Below are 19,760 nucleotides of genomic sequence, written 5' to 3'. Positions count from 1 at the left end.
ATACAGCTGAAATAAAAGAATGTCCTGTCATGTCCTGGGAAAATGCAAGAAGACTGGTGAGCGACAGGGATTCTTGAAAGCACCATGTGGTGTTCAGATGCTCTAGTCTAGTGGATATGGTCAAAAAAGAAGAAGAAGAATACGTATTTCGGTGTGTACAAGACTTTATATCGTCGATCATTACATTTTTTAATATCTCAAAAATTGCATACAATACCTACTGTAGGTATACTATTACATTGCACCGTATAATAAAATAAGTATGTTCCATATATTGACCAAAAACTGTAATACCTTAAGAGCGTACTTCAGTGAAACGGCAAATAATTTTCAACAGTAGGTGCGACGAAATTTCTCACTAGTCGCCGATCGGAGACCGACCGTCGAGGTGTCCGCACGTCGATTTGTTTTGTCATGGCGTCGGATGAAAATGTTCTTAAATCGTGTAAAGATGACTAAAAAACTTTACGTATGTACTTAAACAAGAAAACATGTCAATGAATATACTATTATTATTAGTAATATAACAATAAACATAACATTAAATGGACGCATGTTAAATTTTTATGACAAATTATATTTCTTTCGGCACGCGTCATTTGCACAATCCGCGCATCGCCTAGCCACGATCTTTTTAGATTTCGACTATGCGTCAACTGAAGTAGGAACAGCCTTAATATTACTAAATCAATAAATTAATATCATTAATTATGACGAATGGAATATTTTTGCAATGAAGTTGTTATGAATAATTCAGAATACAAATCGATTTGTTTATTTAACAATGATAATAAGTGACAAATGATAAAAAGAAATTTATATGTATTTACATGAAATATGATGAATGAGGGCGTTCATATTATGATTAATCATATATTGGAATATTAATTACTCATAAATATATATATGTGCAACCCGTGCATAAAGATTATATTTTGTATCCTTGAAACAGAAGATGTAATCGAACACAGACGAAGGCGCAAATTTCATCTAATAATCATGCAATTAGAGCTTCGACTTTTTTCGATTCTCGAATTAAAGAAAAAAAACATTTCAAAAAATTTTGAGATTGATTTATTGATGTCTCGAGAATCTCGAAAAATTACATTATTTCTTTTTTTCATTCATCCTGCACAAATTTTCTGCCGGCCGAATCGGTTTGAGATCAAATTTTTACGCTCAAAAAATTTCGTTCTCGGTCAAAGTCGAGAATCTTTTTCCCCAGAGAATTAAGAGTTTCCATTTCAGATCAAGCTCGACGGCTATCTTTTCCGTTTCAAAAAACTACGTCTATCTCTGTCAATACTTGAAGATTACTCTCAGAACCATACTGGCGTGGAACGCATTTAGCCAAAGTGACCTCCCATCGTGTTTTAAGCGTAAACTGTTCAACCAATGTGTGCTATCAGTGATCACGTATGCATGTGAAAAATGGACCCTTAATATAAGAGAAATAAAAAAAAACTAATAGCGTAGCATGATATGGAAAGGTGAATAACGCGGAAAGATACAAAAGCAACCAAATGACAGAAGTCGCTAAACCCACGTGACACTAAACGATTACAAGGACGCCTTAGTATATTAAGGTGCGCAAATCCCATTTCTTCCTGTGCGCAGGAACAATTTCAGGGCTAATGTATTAATTATCTATGGTCACTATCGTAAACAGTGTTTAGATTGCGCCTGTTGTATCGCCTTATCTCGCTCGACGCTCCTCCCACTCTATCTTGTTTTCTGTCCAATCTATTAAATCTCACTCATAATATACTGTAGTGCATGTTAAGAATATGCCACATTATTATATCCTTTCCGATTACTTAAGAAAACATTTAAAAACGGATTTGTTAATTAATAAGTAACTATGATGGTAATTCATAAATAGTAATTAACGAATTATTGTTTGCTTGTAAATATTAAAACACATTATTTGTACTGTCGTACCATATGTTTTTGTTTTTATTTTTAGTATTCCTTTCAGGAAGAAAATGAAAGAAGAAGACATGTAGGTAACAAACACTGTTTGCTTGATGTATTTTACATTTTGGGGTATTTTAGTATTGTTTACGTTTTCAAACGACACACCGGCTGCGAGCAGAAATACCGCAATCAGCAATATTTTACAATTTTATTTTGCAATATAAATGGTAATGTATTTCATATGACAAAATACACTTTTTTGTCAATATTTTAGACAAAACGCGATGTCGCTCAAAAATAAAATTGTACCTATATTCATTCACTGACAATTCTTCCTCTCAATTATAAAACTATACCAAACCTACCACCGGTTCCATTGTATTATTTCAGCATGCAGTACACGTGTACCTACCTGGTGGCCTCCATTGAAAGAGAGAGTAGCCTAGAAATTGAAATTAAAATTGTGCTAGACAACAAAATAATTCGGTGTAAGGTGCTACGTTTTAAGACATTGAACCGACACTTGCAATGCATCTTGTACAAAACATTAATAAGACCATCTGTCATGTATCTTTCGTAGATCTGATGCATGACCAAAAGCATGGAAAGAATGTTGGGTTCATTTGAACGGAGCGTGCCGTGTGGTTTCTTCAACGACACACAGTTGGGGTGGAGACGAAGATACAATTATGAGCTAAACGTTCTGTTTAAACGGGAAGACGGAAGGTAGACGAAAACCTGGCTGACCTGATACAGTCGAAGATCTTCGGTGTCCTAAGCTGGGTGTAACCGCCTTTGGGTAGACCTGTACGGAAGCAGATGCTGGAAGAGGCTAAGACCCGCACATGGCTGTAGCGACAGGAAGAAGATTTTGAGCACTACGTTTTGTAGACATTCCTTATACATTCCGCTACATTTATTCTATACTATTGTATAATCAACTCTCCATTTTTTGTTAAAGGTAACCCACTCATATTAATTGTTAGTGAGTGAAAACTGGATACAGCTTTGAATATAGCCTGCGATATATAAACAGGATTCCTGAAACCTACGCCATGGTAAAGGTTGCACATTCTAACTTACTGGAATCGTACAACTCGATGTCTACAAAGTAGGTAGTAGCTGCCGTCCATATGAATACACACCTTCGAAATTATCACTGAAATCCAGGAAAGATGAGTGGCCGTCTGCAGTGAAAATAATAGAGATATGGCGCGAGAATTTCAGATTAGGTACTAGACGATAGTCTACATCTCCATACTCTGGGTATACGAAAACCTGGTACTTTGCAGGACAAAAACTGCATAAAGACCAAAATCACAGTACCAATATTTAGTAAGCTTATTATGATGATCCTATTAATGCGACGTGATGCTTAGGAAACCGTGGAACACGTGGTGGTCTGTCGGCTTACTGCGTTCAACGATATCATTGACGACATGTTGGAAGTCAACGAGGCATTAGCGGAAAAGTTATTGTATGAATAAGGATTTTTTTTTAAATTTCTAAGGGTCTCACCTCTTTTCCAACATGCAATTTATTACAATTAAACCATACAGTTAAATTTGCGCTTGAAAATAAAAATGTAAGAAAACTTCACAACGTAAGGACCGGATTAACACTAGAGCTAAAGGGGCTATAGCCCAGAGAACCCAAAATGGTAGACGCCCTGAAGTCGAATAAACAGTTACGTAAAAAAAAAGAGGCAGCTGGCCCCGCGCGAATGAATTTGTAAGGTCGAAAAGCTTGATATAAGTAGGTAACTATTTACACATTTGTAAATCAGAAGCCGTAATAGTGTACCGACATTGTACCATGCAATAATCATCAATTTTGCATGCATCATCCAAAAAAAATAATCGTGGCTGAAAGACATGCAAAACCCTACAGCAAAAAAGCAAGATGACTATTACAGAAATTTAACATTTTGTAAAATGAGTTCTATGTTAAGTTATTTTAGAGACCCCCAATATGTTTAGCAATAGAATATGCATTGGCCACATGGCCCCACATTAACTAGGGCCGCGTAGAACTCCTTAAATGTTCATAATAATTATGGGCCATATGATAGTAATGACGTGGATAATCATAATCAGTTTGTTCTTGTGTAAAATCACCTCCGTTAAACCTACTTCGCTAAATAGATTGAAATTAGCGCTGCATCCAATTCCTCTGTCAATTAAGCTCGAAGTAAAATATAAAATAATAAAAAATCAGCACAAAAAAAGTTGGCAGCCAGTCGCGGTTGACTTTTATTGCTTCTATAAACCGAATCGAGGTTATGCGAAAGTGAAATATGAATATTGATAAGTTCATGTCCCACGATGCACGTTTAATTATTACAAACGTTATTAATACACATAATTTATTATTCTTATTTGTAAAACGTGAGTTGAACGATCCAAAAAAATACTCTATGATAAAGAGCCATCACCCATGACAACCGGCCGGTCGCCGCGACTCGAGGCGACGGCCGGTAGGTGAGCATAACCACAACCAGTCCGTGTAGATTGGATATGGATAGAGATGAAGCGTGTAAAGCGGGAATACCGCCGAGGAAGTAATACAGCGTGGTATGATGCACACGGAGGTGAGAGGATAACGTCTGGTGGTTAGCTCGCCGACTGGCCGTCTTGATGGGCGGTGACTCAAAACGATAACCTAGGTAGTCTAATTTTTCAGGAACATAACGTGCTTTTACGTTCATTCGGCAGACTTAAAATCCTATGTTTCTATAAGACATAAGTGATATAAAATTAAACATAAATGACTACATTTATTATATTAATGTTATTATGATGTATACTACTATGCCGTGGGTCGTGGGTTCAAATACCGCAATTGGGTAATCTTCACAACATGTTTTTAAAAAAATCTATTATTATGTTTATGTATTCAACCTTTGGCATACAACCAGTGGTTCGTCAGTAACCAATCACGGTAAGGAATTATTTATTAATATGCTGCATATTAGACCAGAGAATCATTTTCATACACACTGCAGCCGCGTTAGCAGAATAGGACAACAGTGCATGTAAGGCATGAACGCGGATTTTCAACGATGATTTTTGTTGCACCACATTAATTTGAACATATCCATTTACATTTTTAAAGCTGAACGAACAGGCTCATTTACGTGGGATTACGTATTTAGATACGATGACATTTGATAAAAATATTAAAGGTAAACAAAAATGATATATTTTTAATTAATAGATATACCAACCGTCACATATGTGATTCATATAAAATTACCGTCTCTCGAATTGTCAGTAGATACTATTTTATATCTGAAACTCTACCATATACGAATGTAGGTATTACTTTGAAGGGCTCATTAATAATCGAATACCAGCATCTATTTAGTTTCACATTCTAGGGTCCATATGGCGTCTAGAACGAAGGTAGTTGAAAAATGTTGTTATTATAGTAAAAAAAATATGAATATTATATGCACTATTTCGCATCTCATCAACATTAGAGTCAATTTTAAGATACAGTAGCAAAATATTTCATCATGAGAGGCAGACTTAATGAGCTTTATCGGAGAGAAAAATATGGTTATTAATGTGCACGCCTCACGGCCCATCATAAGCGCACGCGATCAAATGCGATTAGCATAACGAAAGATGAACTATGTTTCAACTTGAGAAAATTAACCATTATTATTTATAATATCATAATCTCCGCAGTATATCCATCAATTTTGGCTACGGCTAGTGGTAACAGCAATGATGGATATCCATTCAACAGTGGTTTAAGAACAGGTTTGTCAGATTTCCAAAATCACACATCGGGACACTCATTATGTGACATTTTGCTACGATCAAAAAAAAGTTAAAGAAATTAAGAAAAACAGAAGCGAACACATAACAATAGTCACATAACAATCCACAGGAATCACAGTTATTAAAATATAATATATTGATTAGATACAATTACATGAATTATTACATCTTGATTTAAGTGCAAAAATGTATACAATCATAAAAGTTTCAGTGAGAAAAATGACCACTTATTGGAACGCCGTTGGTTTATACGTAATTTATTTACGTAAGGAATTGCAAATGGCCGACAATAATAAATTCGCTGCCTAGGCAACGGAACAATTCTAAACTATAATATTATACTGTATAATAAATTCGCTGCCTAGGTAACGGAACAATTCTAAACTATAATATTATACTCTATAATCGTCACGATTGGAGTATCATACTGTGTCGTAATAGTAGTGCGTTCGGCTGATAACCGAACAATCGGTGGTTCGAAAAATTATGTGTTACATGTCACACGCCAAAAATACACTCTGATCTGATTTTCTAAACGCACCTAAAGAAGTATAATTTCAAAAAATTTTCAGCTTCTACAGTTTTTAATGATAATCTGATTCTCTCCTTTCTCCAGGCTACACTCATTTAACTAAATATTCTTTCGCAAATTGCATTGGAATGTGGATTTGAGAGTATGTGGGCCACAATTTTATTCAAATTATTGCAAGCGGAATGATCATTAAAAAATATTAACCATTTCTCGTCTATTGTTTTTTTTCTCATTTGTTTCAGTCATATTCATAAAAGGTGGTAGGTACGACGGGCTGTCTACAAAAATAAAGCGAACCTCTTTAACTATATACATACATTTTTGTACATAATACAACTTTTGTTAAGTCGGGATTAAGTCCCGAGTTCAACAGACAAATCCCGCTCAAATAGGGAGTCTGGCAACCCTGTTTGAGATTGACTGAGATAAATCTATGACTGCTCGAATAATAATTCATCTATACGTTTGTCGAGACAGGTTATAAGTCACTTCTCATAGATTGAGGTATGAGATGTGCATCTCGGTGGGTACTGTTGAATAAATTCGATGTAATTTTGTTGGCTGTTGAGTGACGTCGACGGTATAAGAAGAGATACAGTTTTTGTAGTAGACCTTATTAACACAAATTGGTTCACCACTTCACAAAAAAGGTTTGCGAATTTCTCAAACTCTCGTTTTCTTAACTATGGGGGGAAATAAGTTTAATCTACTTTCACATTGTATTAAAACTGTGTGATTTGTGACAGATGTCAGATAATATTTAATTATTACGACTAAACGGTTATTATATCATACATAGTTATAGTTGTTTATTCAATGTGTAATAAAATTGTTGGGAAATAAATGGGCAAACAAACGTTGTATATGGTTAGTTTAATATGGATGAATAATAACTATTAATGACGACTACTTATATATATATATACTGATGAACTTCTGTGGTATAAATATAATGCTTTTATTGGGTTTAAAATGTTTTTACCAGTATAGACTATGACAAAACGATGTCAATTTAGTATTCTAACAACATTTTTGTGTGTTTCAAATGATAGCTATAAACTCAAGATAATTATGATTAGCCTTTGAAACGAGCCCGAAACGCAGAAGGAAAAAAGTAGAATACACGGTGACAGACCAAAAATCAAATACCATGCAACCATAAAAATCGCAAGCAATACACTTTTGGTATGTTTTTGTTTCGTTATTATTCACGTATGACATTTAATGACAAAACACATTTTGTTATGATAGCTGCATATATTATATTATGAATACTAATTTACGCGATTTGTCTTTTCATATAGCGTTATTTGTATTATAAAGCGAATGCTTTAGTTCATGTACAAGTCGAATATTATTCGTATTCTAAATAGTCAACAAGTATGGTAATTAATAAAATAATATCACCAATTCAAAAAAAAATGATGTTTTATGGTTTATTATTGGCAATATTTATTGCTATATATTGAATAATGTATGGAATTGGCTGAATGAATGAATCTAAAAATGTGTGGAAATGCTCACGATTTTTTTATCGATATGACGTTTGTTATAAATAATTAATATCTATATATAAGTATTTGCAGCTAACTTCATTATTAGTTTTAGTAGTGTTTTTTAACTACTTTCACATTAGTCAATATATAGGTTTTCTTCAATTTTTATTGGATTATACATTATAATAATTAAAAGTAAAATAATTATTTATTTTTGCCGCTCTTTTAATCAAGTAGACCAGTAAAATTGTAACACGAAATCAGAATTTGATTTCATCTCGTGGATGCGTACCTAAACCACACTAAATTCACAAGAACGAAGCACAAAGTACAATATATTTAACTAAACATACGGTACATGTCGTGGGTATTAAAATAATTTGATCGTGAGTGCAATGCGGCCTGAATGTTGATAATGTTTATGTACACCTACGTATGATGACAGGTTGTCAATGAGAATACAACTACAGCAATAACATAATATCGAAATCATGCTTGCCATAGAATCACCAGATAATTTTTATCAATATCCGGGTGAACCTGACGAATTGCAAGATTCATTCAAACGAAGCCATAAAGGGAACAGTTTTCGACAATGTATCAAATAAGAGATATGCATATATCCTGAACTTTTATCTCAATAAGTTGTTTGTGTCACAAGCTGTATCATCATCATCATCATCATCATCATCAGCCGGGGTCAATCCACTGCTGGATGAAGGCATCCCCAAGCTTCTTCCAGCTCTCTCGATCCTGTGTCCTTCGCTGCCACGTATTTCCGCCGAACTTTACCAGTTCGTCAATCCAGCGGCTTTTAGGACGACCCTGTGGCCGTTTTGTGCCCCTTGGGTACCACTAGATGACGGCATCTGTCCAGCGGCCGTCCTTTCGGCGAGCAATGTGCCCTGCCCATCTCCATTTCAGCTGTTTGGCAACGTCTATTACATCGCGTACTCCTGTCTGCTTCCTAACCCATTCGTTTATCTTACGGTCCTTTCGCGTGTTGCCCAACATACACCTCTCCATGCCTCGCAGTGCGACTCTTAGCCTTTGGACATCTCTCGTGTTGAGGATCCACGTCTCGCAGCCATACGTGAGCACGGGTAGCACACATTGGTCGAACACCATACGCTTAAGACACAATGGTAGGTCACTTTTGAAGATACTATTCAGACTTCCGAAAGCACTCCATCCCAGCTTTGTTCTTCGAGCAATTTCATCGTGCATGCTTCCGTCTATGGACACCTGCTGACCGACCTGCTGACTTGCTCGAGTTGGGTGCCATTAATACAGATAATCGCAGGGTCCGAAAAACAGTTCCTCATCGCTTTTGTCTTTGAGACGTTTATCTTTAGGCCGACCGTTTGACTGACATCCGCGAGCACATACGACATACAAGCTGTACCTATAGCATGTTGCATTATCTTGTTTGAACCACATATCGTCCAGATCAAAATCATCTAATCTAATCCATGCCAGAAAAAACTTCTGTAGACCATTGACGGAAACCGCATTATCATTTTCGTTTTCAAAAAAATCCGGTCTAATAACACCTTCAGACCATAAACCACACCAAACTGTTAATTTTTGTGGATGTAAAGGTAGTTCAAGAATAATAAGTGGGTTTTTATTACTTTAAATGGGACAATTGTGTTTATTTACGAAACTAACTATTGAACCAAAAATGAGCTTCATCGCCGTAGATGATTTTTTAATGAAATAATAGATGTTTTTCAAGTTGCTCTAAAGCCCAATCAACAACATTTTGACGCACGAAATACTTATTCGGTTTAAGTTTAAATTATGTTAACTGCATTTTATACGCCTTCAAATGCAAATCTTCATGAAGAATAATCCATGTAGTGCCATAAGAAAGTTCAAGTTCATGAGAACGAACGTGATTGTTCTAGATTGTCATCCACACGTTGATTCACAACATCGATACTTTGAGCAGTACGTTTACATTTTTGACGGGTTGAATTCTTAAGATCACAAAAATTACCATTTGACTAGAATTTTTCAATTAAATTACGAATAGAAGCTCTGTAGGTCGAGTATTTTGATCATAAATTTCACGTAATGCCCGAAACGTAAAATGTGGCTCGAATAAATTAATTATTTTTGTAATATATGTTAACAATTTGTATACGCTGGACAACCGTGTATCTTTCCATGATGATTTGCCAAATAATACTGAACACAAATGTCAATTTTGGTAGGAATCAGAAAAAATGGCTGCTATGACGTTTTTAAAATCTATAGTACTACTGTGTTAACCCTCTACCTACTTCGTTGGTTTATGTATGATATATTTTTCAACCGATTATAAATATAAAACAACGAATAAATTGTGAGTAGGTACCTAATGTAAAACGCAATCCTTATCATGTTCTCGTAAAAAATTAATGGTTGTGCCTGACAAAAAATACTCCGGATATTGAAAGACACGTTCCTAATTGATCACAAAAAGACAAAAATAATTGGATCGAAAATTCAATTGTAAATAATATATTCTCTTGAAATATACGGAAAAACGAAATAATGTAGGCATTTTATCGCAATAAAAACTATAACTACTTAAATCATTATTTCAGTATTTGACTATTCAATTTAACGACTTGCGAAAAGTTTAACATTACAATAAATATAAGATGATGAAAGCTCGAGTTAACAACATACGCCATCAGTGAGACAATTACGTACGAATAGGAGTTGAATATGGATAGGTATCAAAAAATCGATACTTTTTGATCGATACCTATTCTAACATATCACTTCTAACATCCAAAAAGAGCTACATGTGATAAATATATCAAATTATCACTTTACGTATTCAGGCGGTTATGTAAATAAGTTAACCCTCGGAACTGTCAAAAAGTGCTATCTTTTAACAGCCCCTCTATTGGCTGTGTTGACTTATAGAGCGAGCAATTTTAAGAATTGAGATGCAAGATCAGACTGTTCTGAAATATGATTACGTCACAGCCACCGTCTTAATTTATAGTTACCTGCGAGCTGTCAAATATCGAGTGGCTAGTAGCAGCTAGTAGTAACATAATATTTTTTTTATTACAATAACATTTTGTGCTGCAATCGCAATGACATGACTAATAAAATTGTAGGTTATGTCTGACGTGTCAATACAAAATTCTTGGGTTCGGTAGAATCCGCTTGGGTTCGGTTTTACCCGCCAGCACGAACGTACCCGAATGTGACCGACATGTCTACCAACCTAAATTTTCGCCGTATTACGAATTTACCGATTATTGTGTGAATGGAATGCTTTCCGTGTTAATTTGGACCATTGAAAATAACGGAAACTTGCTAAAGTGATAACTGTTAAGAATAGCTGCGCAGGTATCAATACTTTTCCTTTCGATAAGAAGTCCCTAGACACGACGAGCTCATCTAAGATGATAACTTAGTATCAACAATGTAGTGCAACTGTGCAAGTTTTATAAATATTGGTCCAGTAGTTTTTTTAGTTAACAAAAAGAGATAAACATGTAAAAAACGGAGAATATTTATTTCTGAGGAATCACTGATCAAAAAGAAAATATTTTGATATCACAGCAGACACTTCAAATTATGTTTATTATAATAGTTATAGATACTCGTAATATAAATAGTTACGTACCGGTGTAATATATAATAGATGTTGAAAATATAAGTTATTGGGAAATATTAATAATAATATTGTAATAAATTGTTGTTTAATACTATTAGTATTAATTATTATTACATAATAATTGATTTCAAGATCTTCCATTGGGACCCAAAAAACCAGCTTAGTATGTCTAATTTTGATTGTCGCGAAACTATCTGAGATCAGAAACCGACAAAGAAAAGCCGAATTGAGATTGTAAGTCAATTATTCGATAAAAAGTTACTCTTTTACAAAACATCCGATTGTTATCTGTGATCTGAATGGCGCTCGGCACAAAGGGAGACGGAAATACCTTTCTAATCGGTTTCAATTCAAACAGCTGTTTATGTCTGGCGGTACTATTATCCATTCGCCATACTTGTCGATGGCAACAAAACGACAAGTGAATCGAACTTTTACAGAGTAAATTAAAAAAAAAAGTTTTGAAATAATTGTAGATTACTATTAATTGTACCATGACATCTTATCTCGCAGCTGTGGATGTTCTATACCAGTTGCAGAGAACCAGCGGCAGCTGTATAAAGCATTGCGACTAGAAATGCCATCACGTGTATCGAGTTAGTTAGTTGAATAAATTATTACTTCTACTAAACATCAAAAAAGTATAAGCAAAACGACCATGTATTTATAAACATTTGGCTTGAAACTATGCTCATACAAAATTCCATTATTTTATTATTAAACGTGGGAAAAAAATTGCATTCATATTGGAGCAATATTGTCATTTTCACTTAACTTAAAACCCATAGCTTACGGGCCGCACAAAATTGTGTTTTTGCTAATTACTTTTCAAATGCAAATTAACACGTTAATTACAAAATTAATTAAAAGGGCCCGTAAGCATTGTGTTAAATAATGCCACATACATTGAAGTTAATGGCCCCACCAAACCACACCCGGTCTTAATCAGGCGTATCACGGAACTCTACGTTTGGATGTGAAGCGTAATTTTTATTTTTATGACTGGGAATGTCTCAGGAGCAATTACCCAAGACTAAGGTCATCATGCACTCAAATGTGCTTTGACTGAATTTATATGACTTTAAGTTAAGGTACCCATGGGAGAGTAGCACGTAGAGGCAATATTAAAAATTGTATGTAGTAACAAATTAAAGCTAATACAAAATTGCCGAACATTCGAAAATTCTTAAGAACTTCACGTTGACGCCGCAAATTTTCTAAATGCAATAAAATTGGCCTTTATGGCGACCAGGTCGGACGGTCCGATGGGCCTAACAGCTGGTTGAACCAACTTGAGCAGCTCTTCCCTTTCCGTACACATTTCAGGACATTCCCAGAGGATGTGGTTTGCATCCTATATTTCTCCGTCACATGGACATGTTGAACGGGTAACAAGCAAACAAAAGCCTGCCAGCGAAGCCACCATATCCAGTCAAGAATTGATTGGTGTAATGATCTGGAGTCAAATCGGTTAGCTGCCTAGTAATGCCACATACAATTTACATTTTTAGTGTTTTGTATTTGTGATTGAAAAAAATATTCTGCCTGTATTACAATAACAGTGTATATTGTTAATTTACGTGCATATCGACACCTCCTACGTAAAATGACGGAAGTGCGTTTTTTGGGTATTTTGACTGAATTGACTTTTATTAAATATTTTTTTAAGATAATAAAATGATGTTATCGAAAAAACAGCGGGACCAACTGGCTACAAATAGCAAAAAACAAAGCCCAATGGGACTTTTTGGAGGAAGCTTTCACCCGAGGAGGGGTTCTTGCAAACCAAACTAACTAGTATCTTAGCATTAAAATATTATTTAAGTTACAAATACATAATATATGCTAATATAAACGTTACATACCACTGTTTAATTATATAAACATTATTTAATAATATTATATACAAAATAAAAATCTTTATATATATATATATATATATATATATTATATTATATTATACAAAAATATAAAAATAATAATAAATATTATATAAAATAGATAGAAAAAGAAAGAAAAGGAAGAAAATACAATCGTAAATTCACTGTTATTTACTTTTTTGTTTCTAAGAAATAAAAGGCTTTTTTTTTATTATCGAAAAAACAAATCAGTCTTTTATAGGCATAACTAAAAAATACGTTTCCCGTATATAAATCGACGTTATGATGCACTTGCGCCAACGGGTTCTCTGTTGGTGACCCCTGAATAGATAATAGTCGGTTAAGTAGAATTAAATTTACGTAAATCCAGAGTTCAATAAAGACAAAAATATATAAAATAAAATTATGCTTTTTATGATATGGTATAATTTTTAGCACGATTGTCATATCTTTACGTTACCAACACTCATATGTTATACCATTTAAGTAGTATGTTGAAAATTATACTCAAAACGAGAATTTAAATGCTCACATTAAAAATGTCATCATAGTTTCGTTTTTGTGTCCAAAATTTAAAATAAATTATAATCGAAACAAACGATAATCCTATTACCTAATAAGTAATATAATTTTACATGCGAAAACGCGAGTCAACTATTTTGACAAAAATCATTTGTATTTGTATCTGCAGTTTAAGAATTTTGCAAGACATCAAAACTAAATTCAGCGAGTTGTCAGAATTTATTGACGTTAAATAAGTATCTACGCCACACTCCATAGAATTAAGTATTAAAAAAATACATTTATCAATAAAAAAAAAACCAAATTTTAAAATTAGCTTTCGTATACAAAATCTTTAATACGAAAATGCGAATTCAATGAGAATCTCCTGTCAATTTCTGAACAAGACTTAACTGACCAGAAAGCTATCGTTCTTATATCTAGAAAAAAAAAACACAATGACCAACGTGACGAAGTATAATATTATAGTAAGTCACGAACGACTTTTAATTGAATGCTTCTGAGGCAGCCGGTCCGTAATTTTTTTCATTCTTAATTCGCGTACCCTTTCAAAGGTTCAAAGATTTTTCAATCGACACGATTCATTAATTTCTAGTATCACGTAATAGTTATAAGTAATTGTTGCTATTACAAGACCAAATAAATCAATCGAGACAGTCTATTTGTCTAATTTTCAACAACGTGAAATTACTAACTATCAATTATTTATTCGCAAGAGTGTAAATATTTTAGAGAGTATTAATTATTGTAAATGGTAAGTGTATATTGTCAAATATATTTATATTTGACGCATATTGTCGATGCAGTGAGATAATATAATTTAAAAACAAGTTGTATTCATATTAATCGCGATAAATAATAATAATAAAGTTTTTTTACAATACATTGTAAAATCGGTGAATACCTATATGCTATACACGTGCTTATTCCTTAAATTGGCAAATAAATTAAAACAAAATAAAACTCAAATGCACCATAATTAAAGGTGGTAGCTGAATTAGTGAATTGTGGAAAGGTGAAATAGATGAATAATTTGAATATTTTTGAAGTTATACTTCTTTTGGCGCGTTTGGGAAATCAGATCAGAGTGTATTTTTGGCGTGTGACATGTAACACATAACTTATTTTTTCACACGAAAAAAAACGCACTCGATTATATTCGAACCACCGATTGTTTGGCCGAACAGCCGAACGCACTACATTTACGCCACATTATTATACCTACTGCAATCGTGACGATTATACAGTATACTATTATAGTTTAGAATTGTTCCGTTGCCTAGGTAGCAAATTTATTATTGTCGGATATTTGCAATTCCTTACGTAAACAGAGTGACAGTTGATACATTAACAATAAAAACAACAAGAAACCATTATATAATTTAGTAATATAAGTTAAATAAACCAACGGCGTTCCAATAAGCGGTCCTTTTTCTTGAGTGTGTAATTTAACAAGATAATTAAGAGCTAGTCGAAGAATCTAGGTTATCACAAGTTGTGTCACGCCAAAGAAGTATAACTTCTAACGCGCGTACATAAGTACACACGCCGTTTTTTAGTTACCGTTCGTTGGCTAAAATAATTTAGTAATATTAATTAATTCAATTATTACAGTAGTATAATATGCTAAGCTAGTGGGACCCTGATCATTGAGCGCCTTCAACCCCCCCCCCCCCCCGTTTAAGTTCAATTATTTTAAAAAGTAAATCGACGAGACCCATTTTTACATTACTTTGTGAAAAGTTATTAGTAAATGTTTCAGAACGACAAGATCATCAACAAAAAGCATATGATTGGAGTACCGTATCGCCTATGTAATGTATTGTCACCGAATTAGCACACATGTGCCGAATTTCAGGTCTCTGGGTAAACGGGAAATAGGTGAAAATGATCTTTGAGTTGGACAGAAAAGTGTTAGGAAAATGTTATCTTGGTAGGTATGTTAAAGATTAGATATTAAGATATACAGTATATAATAAAGAATACAGATGCTTTGAGTGCACAGTCTCATACTATTTTAAACAGTATGTATTAATTAACCTAATAATACAAATTAATTCAATATAAACTCCAAGGTAATAAATTATTTTCGAAAGTGAAAGATCCCGAAATGAAACAAATTTTAACACTAATAAATTCTCTAATGAGTATAAAAAGAATTAGGTATACAAATTTAAATGCAATAAATTTCGAAAACTCATTGTTATTTATATAAAAAAAAACTCGTTTGGAATAGTAATTTTATCAATGATGCAACACTTTTTTTGAAATTTTTATAATAGGGCAGAATAGATTAGATGAAATACCGTCTTCTAACGAGATAATCATTTGGAAAACATCAAAAAAGATTAAATTAATTATTAATGTATTATAAAGAAGAATAAAAAAACAACATCGATGAATTCATTGACAGTATGATACAAAAAAACTGCATACGTATTTGGGAGATTTTAGAAGTTTACAACTTAAATACATTTCAAATTCAATGATCGCGAATTTTATTAAATGTAATAAAAACATGCACTTTATGGCGTTTAGAATTAAATTAAAAAAGAAAGAAAGGCAGATTCTTCTGGTAAAGCGGCCTCGACGAAAACATTTTGGAACGCTGTTAGTGTAATTTTTTTTAAAGTAATGAACCAACGCCTAAATGAATCGCCTGCACTACCACAAAAATCTGACACCATTATGCGTGTAAATATTAGGTATGTTTTTTTCTCTTAAATATTATGGTTTCATATTGTATAACATAATAGGTATGAACGGTAGTAAAAACTTTCGGGATTCAGCAATTGCACATACCTACATTATATATTTAGGTATTTATAGATTATGAGAAAGATTAATAGATATAGATAATAATATGGTGAAATATGTGGCATCATAAACAACAGTATCTCAATATATTATATGTATATCTTTATAATCTCTATATTTATATTATTTTATCTATTATATTTAATTGAATATTTTATCTCAATCAATCACATGTAGTTTGTACTGCCACCTACATGAATCAGTCGTAAAATATTATATTATATTATTATGTAGGTACATAATATATTTTTCGGGGAATTTTAGCTACAGATGTTTGTTATTAATAAGGATATACATAATTTGAAAAAACTTAATATAAGACCGCTAGAAAACATATTTTTGAAAAATATACGACACGCAGCAGGATTCGAACCCTTGCCCCCGGGATTCATGCCCATGTGCCCTGACCACTAAGCTATACGTATCTTATCGAATCGCTACAAAGTTAACTATTGTTTTTACAATAGTCCCTGAAGCGCTTTCTAAATTGCGTCACACCGGTTAGTAATTACAATACTTTGATTTATAATACAAAAGCTGATTGCCAATAAGTAACGCAACTCAGAAAGTATTGTAAAAACCATTAGATAACTTCATCGTAATTAGATAGGACACGTATAGTTTAGTGGTCAGCCACATGAGCGCAAATCCTGCTGGGCATCGTATTTTTTTCAAATCTAGTGGTTATATACGAGTATAGTGTTTTCAAATTATATATTATGGCGGGTCCACACTGGCAACATGTCGCGCGACAACCTCTTTAAATTTTACGATAAGTATGATAATTATCGTAAAATTTAACGAGGTTGTCGCGCGACATGTTGCCAGTGTGGACCCGGCATTGCGTTCAATAAAAGAATGTTACATTTTTTAATCTTATGAATTATTCTTTGAATAAAAAAATAGTTCATTAATAAGGATATCTTAAAATATACTGTTAGTAAATTCATTATGACGTACCTGCATTTTTTTACAATTCAACCAATACAAAAACATGCTACAAGATATACATACATGCTATACATACTTATATAATTTATTAGTTTTATCTATAATAATGTTAGTTATTCTACATATATTAACATAATGGAATTAATATTAACATAAAATGGTAGTTTAACACCCAGACCCAAAATGACAGGTAATATTTCTACCTTTTTGCTGTAGCTCCACGTGATTCGCGAAGGCGCCGAGTGATCATTGTCATAATCCCTCCCCTTGCTGTGGTACAGTTTCATCAAGTCTGCATTCCTGGTATCTTTAATGAGGTCTTCTTCTTCGTCAGCGTAAGCCAGTCCATTGGAGAGGCTCTCGCTGTGGCCGCTGTCCAGCACAGACTTGCGAACGCTCCGCGAAGTCGACCTCGAGTCCAGATGCTGGGGAACAGTTGAAAACTTATGAGGAGATTCAGAAATATACACAGAAGACTTTTTGCCATAGGTCGGACTCATGTCACGGACATTGTTCCTGGTCTCAGGAGAAGAAATTCTAGAACTATCTGAATGGAAAATTTCTTCGTTTGGTCGAAAATCGTCTCCGAAGAAAGATTTTTTCTTGTTTAGCGTAGACACTGGAGACTTCACAAAAGTATCACGAGTTGGAGAAATACTTGCACCTCTGTATTTTGAGGAAGTATCAAACGTTTTACTGATCTTAATGCTTGTGCTATTTTCATTTTTATGATAGTCAGACAAATTTTTATCGGATGTAGTAACTCCTTTGTAGTATGAGGGTAATTCATACCCTTCGTCGTATTTCGAGGTGTTTTTATCAACTGACTTTCTTTCTGCCTGGGGTTTACGATATGTATCAGAAAAGTATACTTCAGGTTTATTATTGTTATCACGTTTTGGAGAAACTCCTCTATTATCTTCATCTTTAGGGCGATAGCTTGAATGCCTGTTTTTATACACTGGTGCATAATCTCCGGTGTCTTTTAAAATCGAAGGTTTATACTTGACATCTTTAGTTTGTTTGGAGGAAGTATTATCAGTGTGGTGTTTTTCCGTGGTCTTTTTGTCATTGGTTTTATTACCAGAAATTGCTGGCTCCACTGATTGGGCACGCTTCGAGAATATTTCAGACACAGATTTGCTACTCTTCTTAGACTTATTCTGCTCATAATATTTTCTTGCATTATCTCTAATTTCATCTTCCGCCGAAGGCCTTCGAAGTAAACTCTTCCCAGTTATATTTTCTTTGTCTAAATACCGATTGTACTCATCTTCGCTTACTTTTCTGTGATTGATATAAAAGTCCCTTTTCATTTTTGCTTCTTTCTCTGGATCCTTCCAGAAGATATTTTCGTTTTTCCTATAATCTGGATCATAATCTTCTTTGAAATCATCGTATTGCTTAATGTTATATTTCCCCATGGAATGGGCCCGAGTCGGATCGGCTCTTGGCGAAGTTTCACGAGCAGTATAACCGTTTGTAGCGCTCTTGTCGAACCGGAATCTAGTTCCATTTTCCGGTTCCCTACTCGAATTCAAGTAGACGTTAGAGGAATTATTTTTTGTTACAGGCTTATGATTTCCATTTCCATTTGCATCATAAGGCACGTCGGGATGATATTTTTTGGTCACTTTCATACTCGATGAATAATTAGAAGACATTTTGAATTATTTACAATAAGATATTGCTGTGGTCGATATGTTTAGTTTTATTTGTAACACTATTATTGCAAAGTTTATCGATAAAAGCACTGGTAATAAGGCACAGTTTCTTATACTGTTTAGTTTAAAAGGCCGCCGTTTAAAGCTAATAAAATAACTATAATTGAACAAAAATAAAAATGTTATTATTAACGTAGTAAAGTAACTAATCAATTATATTATAAGTTCACGCAAATTTACATAATTAATAAACACACGTGTCATTTTTAATACTACGCCATTTATATAGATTACATATAATATTAATCTGGTATTTAAAACATTATTATTTTTTATTTATGTTGAATAAATTAAAGCATCATTTAATTTGAAATATTTTGGAATATTATCCTTCTGGCAATATAAATGTGCGATATACCTACAATATTTTATATATTATAATAAATTTGAATTATGTTTAACATAGGGATTGTGATTTATATCATTGAATAAGTTTTAAGTTGTATTGGTTCATATTTAATACGGTAATATAAATAAACAGTTGGTATGCGGCTGACAATTAATT

General features: G+C 33.5%; 1 protein-coding gene across 1 annotated transcript in view; it reads right to left on the bottom strand.

The window, feature by feature from the left end:
* The window catches only part of LOC147068592 (four and a half LIM domains protein 2-like), a 240,118-nt gene that overhangs the window by 202,576 nt on the left and 17,782 nt on the right, over window positions 1-19,760 (bottom strand). Inside the window, exon 2 of the mRNA XM_085952072.1 lies at window positions 17,735-19,613. Within this exon, the coding sequence (XP_085808198.1) occupies window positions 17,735-19,195 (1,461 nt within the window). The 5' untranslated portion in view covers window positions 19,196-19,613. The remainder of the gene's footprint in view (window positions 1-17,734; window positions 19,614-19,760) is intronic.

The sequence above is a fragment of the Rhyacophila brunnea genome, unplaced genomic scaffold, assembly GCF_057557595.1.
Source record: "Rhyacophila brunnea isolate RB1 unplaced genomic scaffold, BYU_Rbru_1.0 scaffold_3, whole genome shotgun sequence".
NCBI lineage: Eukaryota > Metazoa > Arthropoda > Insecta > Trichoptera > Rhyacophilidae > Rhyacophila > Rhyacophila brunnea.
This window is presented reverse-complemented; position numbering and strand designations above follow the sequence as displayed.